The sequence below is a fragment of the Parus major genome, chromosome 3, assembly GCF_001522545.3.
Source record: "Parus major isolate Abel chromosome 3, Parus_major1.1, whole genome shotgun sequence".
Classification (NCBI taxonomy): Eukaryota; Metazoa; Chordata; class Aves; order Passeriformes; family Paridae; genus Parus; species Parus major.
In genome coordinates, this window is record NC_031770.1 from 28,217,275 (window position 1) to 28,237,659 (window position 20,385).

General features: G+C 35.7%; 1 protein-coding gene across 3 annotated transcripts in view; it reads left to right on the top strand.

Annotated features, from left to right (window-relative positions):
- Positions 1-20,385, top strand: part of BABAM2 (BRISC and BRCA1 A complex member 2) — a 178,190-nt gene that overhangs the window by 47,848 nt on the left and 109,957 nt on the right. For 2 of the 3 annotated variants that reach the window (XM_015620717.1, XM_015620718.3), the window contains exons 5-6: positions 5,626-5,820; positions 9,775-9,849. In XM_015620717.1, coding sequence (XP_015476203.1) covers positions 5,626-5,820; positions 9,775-9,849 — 270 coding nt within the window. The remainder of the gene's footprint in view (positions 1-5,625; positions 5,821-9,774; positions 9,850-20,385) is intronic. The other variant, XM_015620719.1, reaches the window with a different exon arrangement.

Sequence of the window (20,385 nt, forward strand, 5' to 3'; positions counted from 1 at the left end):
ACAACATGAACTAGAGGGCAAAATCAGCGAATGTACATGCTATTGGTTAATCATTTTAAGGTCTAGGTAACTGTTTTCTTGAAGACCTTGTCCTGAAACTTTGTTCTATAATGAAAGAAATCAGCCAGGATGACTTCTGCCATGAAGGAGCATTCTACTTCCTTACGTTGAATTGCTTACTTATGGATAGGTAAACAGTTATTGACCATTTTCGGTATGACATGTTGTGTAGCTACAACCGTGTGGGCACTGATGCTTCTGGAGTCTGGTCTCTCATCATATGAAAGTTCTCATTCCCTTACTTTTTCTGTAGGCTGTTTTGAGTTCATTCCTGTGGATCATTTTTCATTCATTCATTCATTCATTCATTCATTCATTCATTCATTCATTCATTCATTCATTCATTCATTCTCTAACTAGAAAAATGGGGTTTACACAGTTGTCACAGATGACATTACCAGACTTTTGTGTCCACAAGAATATACAGTCATCTTTGGATGCTACTAAACCTGCTACTAAAACTTTTGTACCTCTTAAGATGAGACAACAGTTGATCTTTTTAGAAAATAAAAATTACACAAGTTGCAGTATGGAAGAGCCAAAAATAAAGCTAAAATTAAAAACTGAATGGTTCAAATTAAGATCTGATGCATGCAGTTGCTCCTAGTTTTAGTGGAGATCATGGAGAGACATGCAAGCAGTGACTAGAAGATTTTTAATTTGTATCTTCATCTGTGTGCTCAGAAATGACAGGCAAGTTCTTCAATGATATGCTGAAAAAATGATAACATTAATGATGTCCTAACCAATCTGAGTTGTGCATGTCGGCCATCATGTGAGATCAGCATGAATGCAGAACTAGTTGCAGATGCATTTTGTGTTGATTCACACTGGTATATTGTTGTACAGTGGGGCACTTTGAGTCTAACTGGCTAACTATTGAGTAACTTAGGAAATTTGCACTGCAGAGTTCATTTAAAGATATATATTCGCGAACAGGGCAAGGGATTGTATCCAAGTCTGGATTTCTTTATTTTAAATGCATTAATGATTGTTCTTATTAACTCTATGGAAAGCCTGCAGAAATCTCATTTCAGATTAGACAGGATTTATTGAATGAATTATGTAACGTAGTCTGTCAATACCCCAGTCACTGTGATCATTTTTTTCTCTATAAAATGCATTTTATTCACAATTTTATAGCTAATTCAGGAAAAAAAAAAAACACCTCTTTTCAGCATGCATGTGATTTTGGTAAAATGATAATGATCTGTGAGCAAGGCAGAAGATTTTGATATAAGCCAGAGGAACAATAGCAACATGTATATACATAAATGTCTTGTTATTTCTGTATTTGGGTTTTTCATACCTTCTTGGCTTCAGTGATATGTCTGTGTTCTTATTCCCTGGATTTTTTACAGTTGTAACAACTAAACCTCATAGTCTTGAAATTACATCATATTTTAATACTTACACAAGATCTAAGTTTTGTAGCAGAACTTGAAGCCATGAAACACAAACAGCAGAATCTCTGTTCTAATGTTTTAAATCTTCTTAACTACAATCTCATAAAAAGCTGGATTGGTTAGAGCTGAAATGCAGCCTTCAGGCAAACAATCAGAAAATTAAGCATACAGGTTACTACTCTTTTTGCTCCAAGTTTAAGATTTTGCTGATTTCCGAAGTCTAATAGTGAATACAATACTGCATCACTAAATAAAACCTTATTTAGAAGGTCCTTTACCTCTAGAGAAGAAGGTCAGGTAGAGGGACACTACTCTCATTAACTAGAGTGACCAATTGTGTGTCCTCAGAAGAATCTCTCTGATTCTGAAATTGTAGCAATGTAGACACTCTAAAAGGATTAAACTTGACAAATCAAATTCTGCCTTAGATTTCAACAGTGTATTTTACAGGTAGACACTTACTTTATCTTTGATTTCAAAAAGAGAAGGAAGATTAAAGAAGGTACTGGTTGAAACAGAGTAATATACCACTGATTTTGATATCCTGTTGAAGTTGGATTACAGTAAAGTTTAAAAGTATTTTCAGGTGAAAGAACCTAGTACTTAGGACAAATAACTTACACTAAGATACATAAAAAGAAATCTTATACATAAACATGGCGTTGTATTTGGTAGTGTTTGTGTTAAAATATATGAGTTTAGATTTTGTGAAAAGTACAGCCCTTCCGCAAAGTTAACAAAATGGGTGGAAATGTAGTGGCCAAGTGCCAAGTAACATGCCCTATAATAATATAATTTTAAAGCTAAAAACATTTTATATAAATTAGAACTTGTGTTTCAGAAAATTTGTGTAGCCCTTGTATGTTTCTTCTTTCATCAGTGAGAATCCATTATAATTCATGTATGTCCGGGGTGGGTAGTTTGATTGTTCTTCAAGTGATTTGATTTTATAACCAGTTTATACTTTGAAACTTTAGTTGCTGAATGAGAGGTGTTTAGTAAGGATCCTACAGTTAAAACATTCATTCTAATTTCTGTCGCTTTAAGGCAATACAGAATAGAAACTGTTTTGATGAAATGTTCTTGAATTCTTTGAAAAGAGCACTCCTTTAGCTTTGTGCTGCACAAATGACAATGGATTTCCTCTTGCTCTTTTTTTTGTTCTGTAGTGTAATGTTATTTAAAAAACAAAAGGTTCAGTTGCATTTAGGTCAGTTATTAAAATACTGTTGGTCATTTCCTTTGACAGAACATTTCTATTGTGTTATACCAATGTCATTAGGAGGAAAGGTTATTCCCGCTTGTCTGGCTGATATCAATACATACTGGCATATTACATCCTCCGGCTTGCTGGAAATGTTTTATTTGAGCAGCAGCTTGGGAACAGGAAATTTAAGGTTATATGCAGTCTGGTTTCAGACTGCATGGTAGAAAATGCGTTTCCTAGAAAATGCTGTCTACCTGACAGATTTTCTCTAGTATTTTGTAGAATTGGATAAGCTTAAATGGATTCAAGTTGCAGATAAATTTTTACCAGCTCTAGGTGGCAGACAAGGTAGAACAAGGCTTTCAGTCACTCTGTAGTACTTCATGAACTTCAATTAATTGCATTAGTATGTCACCAATTCCTCTGGAATGTGGTTTACCTCTTAAGATATGGCAGTGATAATATTCCCATTTTGTAAGTGTTCCTACTGTCTAGAAGGGGGAGAAAACAAAGTACTTGTACATCAAGCCGGAGTCAAATGTGAAGTCTGTGATACTGGGGTAACTTTTAAAGGCAGAGGTTCAAGGATAGTGTTTCAGCCATGCTGAGCAGCTCTTTTGACCAGAATCAGAGTGAGCAGGAAAATAGGGTTCAATCTTGTAGCTGTTCATGCATGTAAAACACAGTAATACATACTTCCCATGCTTTCACTGACAAATTAGACTGGTATATTTCAAGTGATGATGCTGAAAACAAGAAATTAATTTTGTTAAGATCTTATATATATTGCTGCAGTGGGAAAAAAGTACAAAGTTGTGGAAAGAGAAACAGTTGAAGTATTAAGCTGTCATCCACATATACTGAAGTCTGTATAAAACTATTCCATAGGGAAATATCTAAAGTCATCAGAAATAATAGAAGTTATAAGCCTTTTTAATGGAAATAGCCATCTTAGTTAGAGATCACTACAAGTAAATTTCATTGTAGAGCTGAAGCATGGTGCCTGGTGAGTAACTGATTAAGCTTTCTGCCTTTTCAGGGTATCAGAAGATAAAATTTGTATACAAACTCATTTGTTTATTTTCAGGCCAGAGCTATGGAGTCTCATCTTGCTTATGACCCTTTTTCAGTTAGCGCTTATTGTAAACCTCTTCATAAAGCTAAAAATAACTGAGGTTGGAAGGAGCCTTTAGATAGAGACCATTAGTCTGGCTGCCCTGCCTGGGCAGGATCAGATAGATCAGGCTGTCCAGGTCCTTGTTTGGTCATGTTTTGGGTATCTCTAAAAACAGAGACTCAACAATTTCTCTGTGCAACCCATTCATTTGTGTTTATTACTTGTATTTTTTACTTTTGGTGTTACACAAAATATGAATTTGTTTATGAAACACCTGCAACATACAGGAAAAAGTAACGTGGCATCTAATTACATTGAATACAAACATGGATAACAAATTTTATGAAGCTACTGTATTATATCTTCACTTAGTTGTAAAATGCAGACATCTTTGCTAGTTATGAATTTCTTAGTGTTAACTGTACAATTCATGCAATTTACAGTTCTCTTGCAGCTAGTTTATTGTCAAATGTCTGTGTGACATATCGCCTTCTAGTACCTAAATGGGCCCTCAAGAGAGCTGGAAAGGGAGTTTTTTTCAAGAGCATGGAGTAGTGGGAGAAAGGGTAATGGCTTTAAATTGAAATAAGGTAAATTAAAATTAGATTATAAGGAAGAAATTATTTGCTGTGAAGGTGGTGAGGCACTGGAACGGGTTCCACAGAGAAGCTGTGGATACCCCATCCTTGGAAGTGTTGAAGGCCAGGTTGGAAAGTACTTTTAGCACCCTGGTCTAGTGGAAGGTGTCCATCACCTAAGCTAGATAATCTTCAAGGTAGCTACCAATCCAAACCATTCCATGATTCTCTGAAATGTGGGTTAATTTTGCTTATACTGAAAGTTCACCAAAAGCCACATGACTGTGTTAACATGTTCTGTGGTTTCAAGAAAACCTCTTGAAGACCCATGTGCAAAGCATATGAGCACCTAAGTACTTTCAATCAGTGCTGTATCACCCTAAAGCATGGACTAGAGGGTGTTCACATAGGTCAATTTTTGGTCAGCTAGATGTAGGCGTGCAACATTGGTCACATTAGGTATGGTTTATAACACCAAATACTTCCTGAATAAAACTTACTGTGCACAGAAGACCGATCTAAGCCAATTATAGGAGTGATAACATCACTACTGTGGTACTGACAGAGTTATCTTGATTGTATTATTTTTATTTCTGTTAGCTATTTCTTGAAATACAGTGAACCTGTAAGAAAAATTTCTGCCAGGCATGTTAAAGACATTTCTGTGTATGGATGACATTTGTGTTAAGAGGATGAGTCAAGATAATTCAAGTGAAGAGACAGTTAAGGTGAAATAAATCACAACTTTGAGGCAAAAGAAGAGAACCCATTTGCTGTACCACTAGGAATGTAGCCACTGTTCGAGATAATGAAGCAGAGCAGTTTGCGTAGTTGGTGTTAATTTGCCATAGTCACTTGATTGACTGCTTTTTGAATCAGTTACTCTGCAAAGTTGTACTTAACTAATCCTTGTGTGTTGCATATCAGTTTTAATTTAATTCAAACTTTTCCAGTTCCCAGATGCAACAGTATAATTTTAGGAAATAATAGAATGGTAATTTGAGCCAATATAAGCCTGGTAGTAGCCCTGTTATCAGTTTTATGGTAGGTTTCCTATTTGACATTAAGCTTCTGCTGTTTCACCTGTTTTTCTTCTAAAGCATGTTAGAACCTTTGTATTTTAATATTATGGTTTAGCCTTGTAACAAAGGTTCCAAATACATATGTGTGTCTGGTATCAGTATGAAAGGGGGATTGCTTGTCTTTTACTGCTTTAAGTCATTTTGGTCTTGGTCTTTGTTTTTTCCTACTCAACAGAATTTAGCTTCCTGGAATCCTTCAAACCCTGAATGCCTTCTGCTTGTTGTGAAAGAGCTTGTGCAGCAGTATCACCAATTTCAGTGCAGCCGATTACGGGAGAGCTCTCGTCTCATGTTTGAGTATCAGACTTTACTTGAAGAGCCCCAGTATGGAGAAAATATGGAAATCTATGCTGGCAAAAAAAACAACTGGGTGAGCTCTTATTTCATCTAAAATGCTTTTAATAAATATAACTCTTGCTTTGGAAAACCTAGGTTCTTCAGGTGGATCTCCATGCTTTCTGTTTCCAGTGGAGAAAACTCCTATTTGACTTCAGCTCATTTTCTATACTCCCTGTTTTGTATGTTGCTGTATTTCATTACCTTGGTTGAACCATATTTCCAGCTTCAAACTGGTTTTGAACCTGGTGTTCATTCAGCTGATTTATAGGTGAAAACACTGAAACTGTTGAAAAGCCTGTGCTGTGTTTAGAGGGCAAAGTATAATGTTAATGTGGAAGTCTGAGTTAGTTTTGAAGATTTGAGAGGCAGAATAACAGTGTTGGTATGCCAACCTGCCAGTCTACCAGCCTGCTTAGAAGTGGGATGTATTAGGGTATGTTTCCGCATTATCGTTGAGTTGATTTAATTGGCAGCTGCAACTGCTGGTATCTCTCTTGCATTTGTCTAAGCTGAGATGAGTTGTTCTGGGAACCTAAACCAGAGAGGAAAAACTAACCCAACTAATTTTCTGCAAGAGGAGGCAAGATGGGCTAGAGCAGTGACTTTGTAGGGCCATGCTTTCATATGACAGTCAGACATTAAACTGACTTATCTGTTTCCTGAAGTTATATCCCACGTTCCCACATGGAAAATGTGCCATTCTATATAAAGACACTCTGTGTATACTATACTCTTTAGTATACTATAGTGTAAGATGTGGCCATTGGTGATGCAGACATTTTGGTTACTATGTGAATTGATTTTTTAAAAATCATTCTCTGCCACATGCTAAGCTTTGCAATAATCAGGTTTTTTTCTGCTGGTAATATATTTTTCTTGGGAAGTTTGGAGTAAGATATGTCAGGAAACATCTAATGGTGTTTATAATGAACTTGTTTACCTCTTGCTTTCAGAAATAGCACTCTTAAGATAAACTGGCCTTCAGAAGCAATATCTTTTGAAATAGGTGCTGTCTGAAAACTGATGAAAATTCAGCACTCCTATTATCAAGGCCTAGAATTCAACTTTATCTCACTTCAATCATCCTGAAGTTACAGGTGATGCAAGGATATTTACTTTACAACTCACACATTCATCTGGTTTTCTTTTCTTAGACAAGTCATTTAGGCTTTTTTTTTTAAACCCAGATTTAATTTTCTTCATCAAAGAAATTCAGACCTCTTTAATGTTTATAGATCAGAATATTTGATTGAAATTAACTTATTCACAGAGAGTAATATAGCACCTTATTGTCCATAGCTGGCATTACAAACAACTTGCTATATCTCTAAATTTCATCAGACTGGTTTATTGAAGTGCAGAAGGCTTTCTGAACTGTACTGAAATCTTATCACAGTTTTTTGCCAGTTGCAAAAATTCTACTCAAGATTGTAGATAACTAGGGGGTTTCTTTATATTTGAGAGGAAAGACGTAGCTACTCAAGCCTTTCGAGTCTTCTCAGTCTTTCATGACTGAATAAAGAACTTTCTTTTCTACAATTTTAAATGCTGTTTTAATTTAAAAATATTCCAATAAAATAAATTTTAAATAAATTTTGAGTCAAATCCTTTTCATATAGCAGAGCTGTTTTAGATTTTTCAATAGGGTGTGCTTTTTTCCAAGCCTTCATTCTCTGTCAAGAAGACTCTTTCAAGTCTTGAAGATTCTGTGAACTTGGTATATGCGACAGAGGCTTGCATACTAGTGTCCTAAAACAAAACTGTGAAACCACCTTGTGTAGTTCTCTTTCCTGTCCTTTACAACTGATTTGTTAGCCTCAAGGATCAGCAGAATAGGACTGGTTTACTAAAAAACAGGAGGAAAATGGCCTTTTATCTTCTCTGCCTAGAAGTCATTGAAATTCATGTTGCTGCTGTCTCACAGGAATCAATAGTAGTTCAGCAGATTTCTGAAATAATGAAGTATAAACCTTGCACAGTGTTATGAAAACAATCATCTTAGGTGCATGAGTTAAAAATACTTTGAAGAGAAGATCTGAATTCAGCACTCTGACCCAAAATGGAATAGAAATTTGCTCTTACACTTTTGTTCCACTATCTCCAGTTTCCTAAAATGGAAGTCTCCAATATATATGACAAATCAACAAAATATTATCTAGTTTAGTAGCTTCATGTTGGTGGAGTACCAGTGGATACAGGAGTCCATTAAATACTTAATTGCCCAGGGCTGTGGCTAAAAATTCATCTGTCTCAACCTGATGCCTGTATCCAGCTATTTTGGGCTGGAGAGGTGAGCACCATGGACAGGGGCTGCTCCCTGTCCAGCCAGAACACCTTTGGAATTATTAATTGGCAAAATAATCTTGATTGAATGATACGAAAGATCTGGACTTTTTGGAGCAGCTGATGAACAGAGCAGCATTGATCAGAGGTCATTCTAATAAATGTTCAGTGGACATCCCAGTTCATCAGCCTTGGTATTATATCAAAAATAATTTTCTGGATTTTATGGCAAATGTTGTATGGCATTTTTTGAAAGTCCAGAAGAGGCACTATCTGTAATACCCATTTCATTCCAGATAAGAAGTGAGGACCCTGACTGTCATCACAGCAGTCTTCATATTACATATGTGCAAGAAGTTGGTGATTTTTCTTCATACATCAGTGGTACAGCATCAGGAAGTTGGCATCTCTCCTCACTTGTGGTGGAATCAGGAAAGGTTTCACAGTTACCAGGAAAGGTTTCACAGTTGGACTTTTACATACACTCATTTTTTGTTGCATAGTGTTTCTATGAGCAATTTTTTTGCCTATCTTATGTGATTACCAGTGACAAATATAAGGGCAATTCTTATCTAGCTTGCATAAGGGTGGATTACAACCCAACATCACACAAACCATTTTGGCAAATGATGTAACTTAAAAGGTACCGTTGGGAAGATTTCAGTTGCATTCCAGATCTTGTTTTTTCTTGTTTAGTGACTGAAAGGTAGAATGAGTTAGCTCTAGTTCATGCCTGGTAGGTTAACCCAGAAACAGATTTGCACTGACAAATTGGTTAGCTTTCTCAGATTATCCGTTTTTTGTACTTAATTGCATAAAATCAGTGATTAACAGTTTCTTTACTGCTAATTCAGCCTACCTAACAAATATAGCTGCTGTGTGGCTGCTTTATTAAACTAAAAAAAAATAGAAATAAGAAAAAATTAATATGGAGGAAATTCAGCAGGCATTTTTTTTTTTAAAAAAAAGTTAACTTTGTTGCTTCATAACCAGGTGGACAAAGTCTGGCTTTAAGGAAGTGTATGAAACAGAAAGGAAATCCTTTCCATTTCCTTCTCATACCCTTTATACATAAAAAAGAGCAATGTGTATGGGACACTTGGCAGATTTTCAGTAAATGGTTGTCTAGGTGTTTAGAGCTACATAATTCTGCAAACAAATTATTTAAATTTTTATTCTTTAGCTCTTTTCCTCTAAGTTTATTCAGAGGACTTTTGATAACATGCTAACTTTTCTAAACACAAATTTTCTGACATATATCTGCAGTATTTGTAAAGATGCCTCTATTTTGTCTATATGCTCTTATCAGTTTGTCAGGTTTTAGCTTTTGCTTTTAGCTTTGACTCTTTGTAGGTCTCGGCAGACCTTTGTCCGGAAATTAGTACAGCCAAGATACATCTGTATTTAGGGCGTAACAAAATATAGTCTGATTTTTTTGTCATGCACATTGTTTTATTCTAAATACTTTTTGCTGTTGACTTACTGGCAATGAGGGTTAATGTTTTTTAAGGTGTTTTTTCATATGACACCTGTGAAATCTGTAATTTCATTTCTCTCCAGTAGTTCTATTTAACAATTTTATTTTAAATCTCAACCCTTCTCTTTGGTATGCACTCTTACACATTTTTCTGGATAGTGTTTAATCTTCAGAATAGCTCTCTTTTAGTTACCATGTCTCATTAGTGTTACCTTTTTTCCACAGACTGGAGAATTCTCAGCTCGCTTCCTCTTGAAGTTGCCTGTTGATTTCAGCAATATTCCTACATACCTTCTCAAGGTAAAGATGACTGTCTTAAGTTGACAGTATTTGTGAGAGAGTATTAATTACTGCAATCTCCTTAGTAATTATTTTGACTTTCCTGCCTTCCTACTCTCCAAGGGTTTGAAAGTTCAGCATTTCTAAGTCTGATTGGATTATATTTTGGAAAGCTGATATTGGATATACTGTTGTTCTGTCTACCACTTTAGTGACATCTTTTATGTGAGTTTGTGGAATTTCATGACATGTCAGTGTTGGGATTTTTAATGAACTGTCTCAATTGTACCAGTAGTCTTGACAGTAGAAGCAGAAAAGCAAACTAAATATACCAGTACTTAATGGGGAATGAAATCAAATTCTAGTTACTTGAGCTGAAAGCTTCAGTGATTAGTTTGCTTCTTTGTTCACAAGGAACAGAAATTTTACCACATATTTTTGATAGTAGGACTATAGAGTATTTGTGCAAGTTGGGATAAAAAAGCATTTATTGCTTTGCTAAGAGGAGAAATAAAAACAGAAAAAGCAATTTGTGACAAATTACTACCATGGAAGAATTTGAAATGAGTGGTTTTTACGGTATGGGGACAGTCTCTCTTTGAAGCAGCTACTGTGGAAGCCCATTGTAAGGTCAATGTTACTATGTTTAGAGAACGCAGTGACAGATCTGGTTTTTCTATCATGACTGTCAGAATGAAGTGCCAGAACTTCCACTACAGACAAGGTTTGAGTTAGTCAGTGTTGCCAGCTCTCATCTTTAAAGCATGTGTCTGCCTTCTTTTACTTTTAAATATTTGGAAAGAGGAACAGCTACTTAATCTTTAAAAACTAATGTGTTGAGATTAAATTGTCATTGTGCATCCATTACCTCCTCTTCGCCTTATTGTTAGAACTGTCTTCAACTGTTATTAAATCACAACTACAAATGTGAGTCTTCAATGTTTCACCAAATAAGATGTCTCAAGCCATACACCATGAAAACAAAGGCAGGCACAACTATAATCTCGACTGAAATTTTTGGTTACAATTTGAGATTGTAATCCTATGATCTTTCTACCTTCTGTAGATTTTTTTCTGTTTGAGTAATGAGCTGCTTCTCAAAAGCATGCAGATACTTCCAGTAGCATAAACACATTCAGACAGCTGCTGTCTTTCATTGGGTTTTATCACTTGATAGGAATGTTTCTGGTCAGATGTAAGAGGATTGGCTAAGGCCTTTTCAGGAAGGTTGGTGTTAAGCCAAACGCAGTGTTCATCTAGACTGAGGGATAGCTCTGCTTTGCTTCTGGAAGATGCTAGGGAAGTAAGAAGACTGAGCATGTATAATTGAACTGTGCTGTCTCCTCCTGCCAGAACTCCCAAGTGCCATATTTTTCAGGAACAACTTTAAATGAGTCAAGAATTTCAAGACAAGTGCAGAAGAAATATGTTCAATAACTTCAGTTGCAGGGTTGTCTTGTACCACACTGTTCAGTTTCTGGGAAAACTTGCAGATTGGAAGGTGGTGTATGACTTATGTACCTGTTATCATGTGGGAACAACGTGATAGAATCCACTGTTGTTTCTGAAGAATAACATTTTAATGCATGTCAGCATACTCCTTACTGTAATTCTCAATCGTGTTCACTAAACATCTTCTATAAAAAAGGTTTGTATGCTGTGGATAAATCATTAGCGCTTCACAAGTCTTCTCCTAGAGCTTTGTTCATCTTCAGTACTGAGTGAATCATCACTCTGAAGGAAAACGTGTACTTATTTTACATGCATATGTTGTGTGAAGTGAAAAGACACACAGAGCAGGTAGCAGAATCAAAGTTTCCCAGTCTGTCTTTATTTTGATATTTTAGAAGTCTTAATGTCTTAGCTTTAGGGTTTTAAAATTAATGTATTTTTGTATGTTACAGCCTGGATTTTTACAGCAGCACATCCTTTTAATGGGCAATGTTCTAGTGAAATCCTTAGTTTATTTTTCATCAGGCTTCTACAGTGCAAGCTGGCAAATTATCTGTAGTAGGAAAGTGACATGTGGTCTGGCTGAGTAGCCACAGGAGAAGAAATATTGTTTTATTCCAGAAGTATTTGTTGGCAGTAGAAAAATGGCTTGATTTAGGCTCCAACACGGGTTATGATAGAGTGTGCTTTGTAGCAGGCAGGATTTTATACCCTTGCTGCCTTTAGCTTCCTGTACTCTGAGCTAGATGAATGTTATCTCTTGTGACAACAACATAAACAACATAAAAGCAAGTAGAATCATAACTACTCTGTTATGGTTTAAATAATTGTGCTCTGACTACTCCAAATTTGTAAAGCTATTAAACAAAAAAAATTATTTTTTTTAAAGACTGTCCATGTCTCTTATTTTTGGACGAGACCTTTATCATAAATAGACCTTTAATGTATTGCCATGAAATAGTTTATTTTCCATCATGGCTGCCATGCTGGTTTTGATGTTACCTTCTCGATTATGGTATATGATTGATAGAGCATCTACTGATGCAGTAGAAATAATGGTTAATATATTACCCTGAAAGATGGAAGAGCAATCAGTAATTTAAGGCTGTTAGTATTAACAGTTTAATGTTTTACCGCAGAATTTAGTGTGTTAGAATTATGTTCTAGAGTGTAGCCAGCCTTATAGTGGGCAGTACCTTCTCTGTCATGATTTGCAAAGTAAAAACCTGTTGTGCTTTCTCTGACATCTTCTTTTTAATGTTTAGTTAATACAACTTGTGTTAAAATCTGCTGAAATATTATCACTCTTAGTATCACAGTGATTTCTAATGCTGTTCTGATTTCTTAATGATGTCAGTAGGTAACTGCACTATAAGCGTGACTGTAAAGCTTTGTATCATAAGCCAATACTCAGGTTTGACAATGTAAGCTGTGAGATCAGTATCCAGTGTTACAAAATCTTTGGGGTTGTTGAGAATGCACTCTGGAATCATAAGATGTTATTCTGTCAACTTCATACTGATTGTAGTGAGAGTAATTCTTTCCTGTAAAGAATTAAAGTTTGAAGGTGTAGCATAATTGGATTGGTACGGACTGAAGTGGCGAATTTGCCAGGTTATTTCAAAAGTATTCATGATACTAAATTTAAAATTGAGTTCAAGTGTGTGTACATTTAAATAGACGAGTATATTAAGAAGACTGGGGATAGTTAAAAGAGCAATGCAGAGTACACTGTTTCTTCCTTTGAATTCTAAAATCATAGCAAAATTTCTTCAGTTATTCTTGTAAAATTTCTTCAGATTTTATTTAGTTGGAAACATAATACTCATTATAGTGTTTGCAGAGAAAAAATAAGAGAGAAGATAAGTCTCTCTTCATAACTTCTCTTGGCATATTCTTTTACATTTGAAAGAAAAAGCATCATTGTGTATTTTCTGTGCTAAAGAGCTGTTCCAAAAGAAATGTTGGCTTACTCTTAAATGCACATTCATTATTTTTTATTTTAGAAAGTTGTACTTTAATGCAAAGGTTTTTAATTGAATGTGGAATTTTTTAATTGAAATGGTTTTCTTATGCAAATCCATTTGATATAAGTGAAAACTCTGTGTTGAAACAGCCACAGAATCAAGCTGATGGCTCAATCTACTGCAAAGTTTATTATGATAAATCTTTCATTGAGGTTCTCTTACTTGAATGTGGCTTTTGCTCAGGAAAATCCTTGCGTACTTTGCCTTTTTTTGCAGTTGGATTTTTAATCGGCATGTTCGTTTTGAATTAGATTCTTTTCTGTTGGTTGTGGCATTTTTAATTTTCTCCATAGTATTTTAAAAATTCAAGTATTCACTGTACATACTTGTTTTGAGAGTCAGTCTCTCTAGTTCACATTTCTGCCTCTTTACAGATACTGTGCATGCCACAGTAATAAAAAAGGTGGTAGGCTCAACATCCAAAATTCCTTCTTCAAATTTTCACAGAATTTTTTAGTTTAGAAAAGACTTCTGTGATCATGAAGTTGAACTGTTAACCCAGCACTGCCAAGTCCACTAATGCCTGTCTGTAAGTCCCCCATCTACACATCAAACAAACACTTCCAGAGGTGATGGCTCCACCACTTCTCTGGGCAGCCAGTTCCAGTGCATGATCGCTGTTTCAGTGAAGAAATGTTTCCACATATCCATTCTAAACCTCCTCTGTGCAACTTGAAGCCATTTCCTTTTCTCCTGTTACTTGGTACCTGGAAAAAGAAGCTGACCCCCACCTCATTACAACCTTCTTTCAGGTGTTTGTAGAGAGAGATAAGGGTTCTCCTTGAACCTCAAATTCTGTAAATTAAACAACCCCAGATACCTTCTCCACTCATCACATAACTTGTGCTCCAGATGCTTCCCCAGCTCCATTACCCTTCTCTGGATGCATTCCAGCACCTCAATGTCTTTCTTGTAGAGAGAGGCCCAGAAATGGACACAGTACTCAAGGTGTGGCCTCACCTGTGCTGAGTAGAAGGGCATGGTCACTGCCATCCCTGCTCCTGCTGGCCACAGTATTGCTGATACGAATCAGGACACTATGGACCTTCTTGGCTACCTAGGTGCATTCATTCTGTGTAGTTGTTTCTTTCTTGGTAGTTTTTGTCAGGAGCACATATGTAATCATAATGACAAATCATTAAAAACCTCCAGCGAAGTAATTTACAAATTGTATTTGTTTATGTGACTGTAATATGATTGCACAGTATTAGTGGGTTTCAGAGTATGTTGCCAGTGATGCTGTTAAAAACAAGACATTTAGGTATTTTTCTTCTTTCTTCCATGCTGGTTTTTAATGTTTTGACTAAGTAAGATGTTCCATGATTAACACTACCTTCTTGTATCTATCTTTAAAGTACTCATTTCTTATGTACCTGCTTGTTGTTGTCTGGTGAATAGCTAATATCAGGACTAATTTATCTATGATGCTATGACCAGCAGCCTTCCAATAATTTCTCAGAATTGAAATGTAAAGTAAATATGCAATGCATACATGTTTCTTCAGATGCTTCTTTTTTGTGATGACCATTGTATGTTAATGCATATATTTTAGAACTGAAAATAACAGACATTGTCTAGACACATTGCCGGAGGCCAAACAGTTGTGTGTAAGACTGTCAATGGAAGAGGTTTATCCTCAAGTTCAAATTGAAAGATAAGAACATATTTGTGTTTTTTTCCTTAGTCTGATTTCATCATTTGGAAGTCTGTTAAAAGACTTCACTGCAACTTTTATTAACAATGAAGATCAAGTTCCAGGTACTGTGAAAAGACTGCAATACTTGTCTATGTTTGGGTAATTGACTATAGTCAAGAACAAACAAAAATGTAGTACACAGGGTCAAATGAGGCTTTTTTCCAGGCCAATTTCTTTACTGTTTTGCTTTAGCAGTTTATTTGACAGCATCTAAATTTTGTGGTAAATTACTGCAAATACAAAAAAACAAATGCACCTGTATGAAAAATTCTAATGCTGTTTTAAAAAACTGAGCTGAGTATTCTGAAAAAGAATAATGTTTTCTTTTGCTTTTAAACTTAATTGATTTAGTTTGTAGCTGACTAACTAAAACCTGATGTATACTGTATTGAGGTCACAACAGTGGCAAGAATGATGCAGAGTTCAGATCTGGATTTATCTTTTTGCACTAGACTGTGCCAGGCAGCTACCTCTCAAAGGAGTGTAGAATGTTATGCAGCATGTACTATTTCTGTTGTATTGGATAGAACAATGGACCTGCATACCATGTGGAACTTGTCAGGTCTGTAGTGCCTGTTGTTTTTACCAATAGCAGAACTGGAAGTTTATAAGGCTGATAGATCATCCTGAAATAATACATAGTCCTCATAATTCACAATACTCTGACCATGCTTTACATATAGATCTTTTGGGCTAATTTAGATTGCTATTAATATTATATTACTTCAGACTTTGTGACAAAGACACAAAGTTAACTTCCTGAATTGCATTCCATGAAGTATTCCTTATCTTGAGATATATGCAAGCATTTGAAGCAAATAGTTTATATTTTAAAAGTAGAAGACAATATGATATTCACTAGATTGATTACTATACCAGCATTAACTTAAACACTATATTGGATCATTGAAGATTGTCTGGGCTTCTTCTGTTAATAAAAGCAAACTTTATAACACACAATTTTAATGAGCCATTGAGATTTTAGATTAGAAATAGGTCTGTGCAAGTTAGTACTGGCAGTATTTGAAATTGTAGCGTTTGTAGCAGCTGTAAATTGCATGATCTAGAGGCTGGGAAAATAAATGTAAGCTGTGTGTGCAGAAGACATCTGTGTCATTTATGCTTCTCTTACAGTCTTCCATTTTAGTCTGTGCCCAGTAATCTGCAGTTTATTTTTGCTGTCCATGTTTTTCATTGAAAATAACAACGAAGTACCAGTGAGGAAGTGCTCCTTTAGCTTGATACACTGGCCATTGTCAGAGTAGGCCAGTGGCAGAAGCACAGGAGTCCAGTGCCAGAAGCAGGCAAAACTCCAAGCACTGGACCTTACATGTTGACTGAGGCCAAAAATAAAATGCGGAGGGAAAAAAAAAGTATTTGTGTCATGAAATGTTTCTGGTAGTTTAAAAAGTTGTGGAATCAGAAAACTAGACTTTTTTGGTGCTGAAATAGTTCAAGTGTCTAGTTTTTCATTACAGCTTAAAAAACATAAGATCTGTCAGCTGTAAATGTTTCAGGTTTTGTTTCGGATTTTTATTTTCCGATATGTTTCACTTGTCACTATAGGTAAAAGTGTGTAAGATCTTTCATATTCCACTGTATTGTGCTTCTTAGCTGGTCTTACCATTGTAGTTGTATTACTGACCTCACAAAGTTTTTCAGAATAGGTCAGCTCTTTTTGTTACAGGTCAGGTCTGTTTTGTTACAGAATCTACTAATTCTGGTATGGGAGAGTTAAGAATAAAATAACTACTTTAGTTCAGTGAAGCTGCAGAAATACTTACAGACACTATGATTTAATTAGTCATCCTTTCATGATTTTGTTCTTAATATCTTTTGCCCACAAACCATGGGAAGCAAAGCTGTATAAAAGTGTACTTTAAGGTCAAAACGTGTTACATTTGAATTCTGAGGGAAAAAAATTCTCTTCATTCTCACTAAATTTATTAGTACAACTTCTCCAGAACAAGAAGACTTGTTTGTAGCATCTAGTCACTAAAACTACATAAAACTTGTTAATGTCAGGAGCATCTTAAGCTCCATATGCTGAAAGCCAAAAGCAATTTTTTAAAATCAGCTTTTTCAGTAATTTATTAGAAGATTTTGTTAATAAGATCTGTCAACTGGAACAGCTCATTCTGCACAGTTGATGATTTTTATAGGTTATGATCTTAATATGAATCATAGTGTCCAATCAACTGTATTTTTGATGACAGTTCTTTTATTTTTAAACATTTTATTTTTATAATGCAATAGTAAAGAAAAACACCACATCTACTGATAAATATTACAATATTCATATAAATTTCTGTGAATTCTCCTCAAATTTGGTAGAACTATTAATTTGCTATTCAGATATGATTAGAGGTAGGGGAATTTTCATTAATTTTATTTTAAAAATTAAGAAAAATAGAAGAGTTGCTTTTGAAAGCCTTTTTTGCATCTGGTGGGAAAGTTTATAGAAATGTTATGTTGCGTGACTTGGTTCAGATTTACTGCCTTGTTAGGGCTTGTAATTTGTACTATTGCTTTACATTTGCATTTTATGTATTGCATAGGAAGAATGGAATTCAATAGCCGTAAAAATAATTGCAGGTTATTACATAATGATGGTACTTGTTTTATCTGTCATGATCCGCCCATAGTATGTAGAACAAGCAATGTACAGTGGTCTTAATCTGGGAAGTGGATCTTGGAAATATGTAATTTTTAAAACTCTTGCATTTGTTCTCCACTACTGTTTCTTCTTGAAGGAAAAATTATTTGAGAATTTATTTTGCATAGAATTTGAAGGTGGCAAATAATCTGTAAAACTCATAAACCAGCAAATCTGTATTTCTTATACACAAGTGCATAAAGCATGATGGTAGGATTTTATGAAGGATGTTTCCATGCTAAGCCCACAGCCCCTTTCTAGTAATGAGGTTCTTTCTAAGGCTTCAGATCAGGGCTTAGATACTACAGCAGCTCATATATTGACGTTTTAATGTAAATGTTGTTTATGAAAGTGACAGTTGCTGTTACAAGGTCTAGGTTGGTTTAATGTTCTGGGGTTCTTTTGCTCTGGCTTTCATCTTACTAGATTATGTCTCCTTAAGAAAGAATAGTATTGACATGAATGTACATCTGTATGGTGATTTCATATGGTTCTTGGTCATGCTTGGTTTGAATGCTGTGATTTGCATAGGTATTTTTTTTGTTAAAAATACAAAATGGCTTCCAGTCTTAAAAGGAGGTTTTGTTTGTTTGTTTGTTTTTTAATAGATGTCTGTAAAATAACCATGTAGTGGCGTGTGTAACACTACTCAGTTTTTCTTGGTTTCATGGGTTTACAGGTTTAAGCCAAAAATTAAAATAAAAAAATTAAAGCTTTAGCATTGAAACTGTTACTCTGAGGCTGACTGATCCGTCACTTTTATTTTTGTCTAATTGATACTGGCAGTGTTATTAATCATAATACCATAAAACATAAAATAAAACCACAGAAACATTGGATGTTCTGCTGTGTTTCTTCCATGTTACCAAAAAAATGCATGGCATTTTGTCCACCAATTGCTAGCTAATAATGTGCCTATATATATATATATATTCCTATAAAGCTTTTAATTTCTATACTAACTTCAGTTTAGGAAGGTAGTTGCTGGTTTACAGAAGGTGTATGTAGGTATTTTCTGTTTTAGAAGGACACTTTAGATGGAGCAGGCTAAAGGAAACTCTGCCTTGTCCAGCAGCATCTCAGCGAGATAGTGAAAGAACAGCAAATAAAACTTAGACCTCTTGACTCTCTGTTTTAACAGTTTAAGTGTTCATGCTAGAACTTGCATGTCTTTCATGTGCTGGGACCTGTAATCATTGCAAACAGCACATCCATGGGAGAGAAGGGGCAGTGGGGAGGAGCATTCATTTGGCTTTATTTGGTGCAATTAGGTGCACTCTTAGGCCTTAGCATGTTACCAGTACATCAAAATTTGGGCAAAAAGATGTCCATGAATTAAATGTTGGTTTTGAGTTGTGTAATGAGCTGTCTGGAGTGTACATATAGCACTTAAGTATACCCATATAATACCATTAGGAAGTCCTTCTATTAAAGGAAAATCAGGAAATAGAGTTAAACTGATAATGCTGTTCCATCCCTTGCCATACTTTCTCATTTTAATGATTTGTTTTTATAGTTATCTTAAGTAATAAAATACAGAAATATATATACTTTCAATATATCGGAATGTGTTTATGTATTTGGACATATCAGATATTCTGTGTTTTACTGTAACATCGTTTCTGGTGTAGAAAAATGTTAGGCAAATATGACTGATGTCTTGACTAAAACAGATGACTGACTGATGGTATGTAAATAATCAGTGATTCATTTGCAAAACCCTGAGGACAATGTGTTGGTTAATAATGAATAAACACACTCATTCCAAATTATTATTCTCATTGTTTAGCATTTATAATGTATGTCCTAGATAAAATCATTAATTCTATCTCATTTCACTTAGACTCATTACTTTAAGTAATAAATCTTATTTACTTTTCATTTTATTATTGTTAAGTGATGAGATAAGCTCTTGAAATGTAGGTCAAATTATACCCAGGTTCCCATTTTTGACATACATGTAGGTATTGTCACTTTTTCTCCCTACACAGACTAGATGAAATTAGTAATTGATCATCTCACAAGTTCTAATTTAATATATTGTTCACAGGAGTTGTGACATGATAAAAAAACCCTCTATTTTCAGACAGGACTTGAAACAGAAGCTAGGTATATGCAAATTCTGTGTGAAATCCTGACCAGAGCAGTGCTCTTCTTCTTCGCTCTCTGTCTATAACCTTCACAACTCAGCGCAGTTAAAATCAGCAGTTCATTTTGATACACTTTGCTTGAAGGCGTGACAAGCTGCCGCGGCGACGGTAAGCCCGGAGCACCGTGACTTCTCTAGAGAAACAGCCCTGAAAAGGGCTGGGCTGAAGCGCGTGTGAGCAGCTTCGAGCAGTCGAAGTGATTCCAGCTCAGTTCAGCGGCGGCGGGCAGGCAACACAGGAAGCAGGGACGAGAAAGCTGGTCCAGCGTTCCGCTAAGCACAAACCTTTATTCAGGCAGAGCTTCGGCGAAGGGTGCCAGCAACAGCGAATCTGCCGAACGGGGAAAACCCGGGATATTTATGGGGAAGGAGAGGGGCGGGGGGAGCCCGAGATACCTGTATCGGGGTGGGACAGCAGGGGGGAACACCAATGAAACACAACAGTTTAACATAGCTAACTCAAAGACCCATGGGAGCGATACATTGTGTCTCTCTTACAGAGAAGTATCTCCTCTCCAGGGGAGAGCCAGTATCTCGGGCTCGGCGGGCTCCTCCGTACCCACAACAAGCCACACCT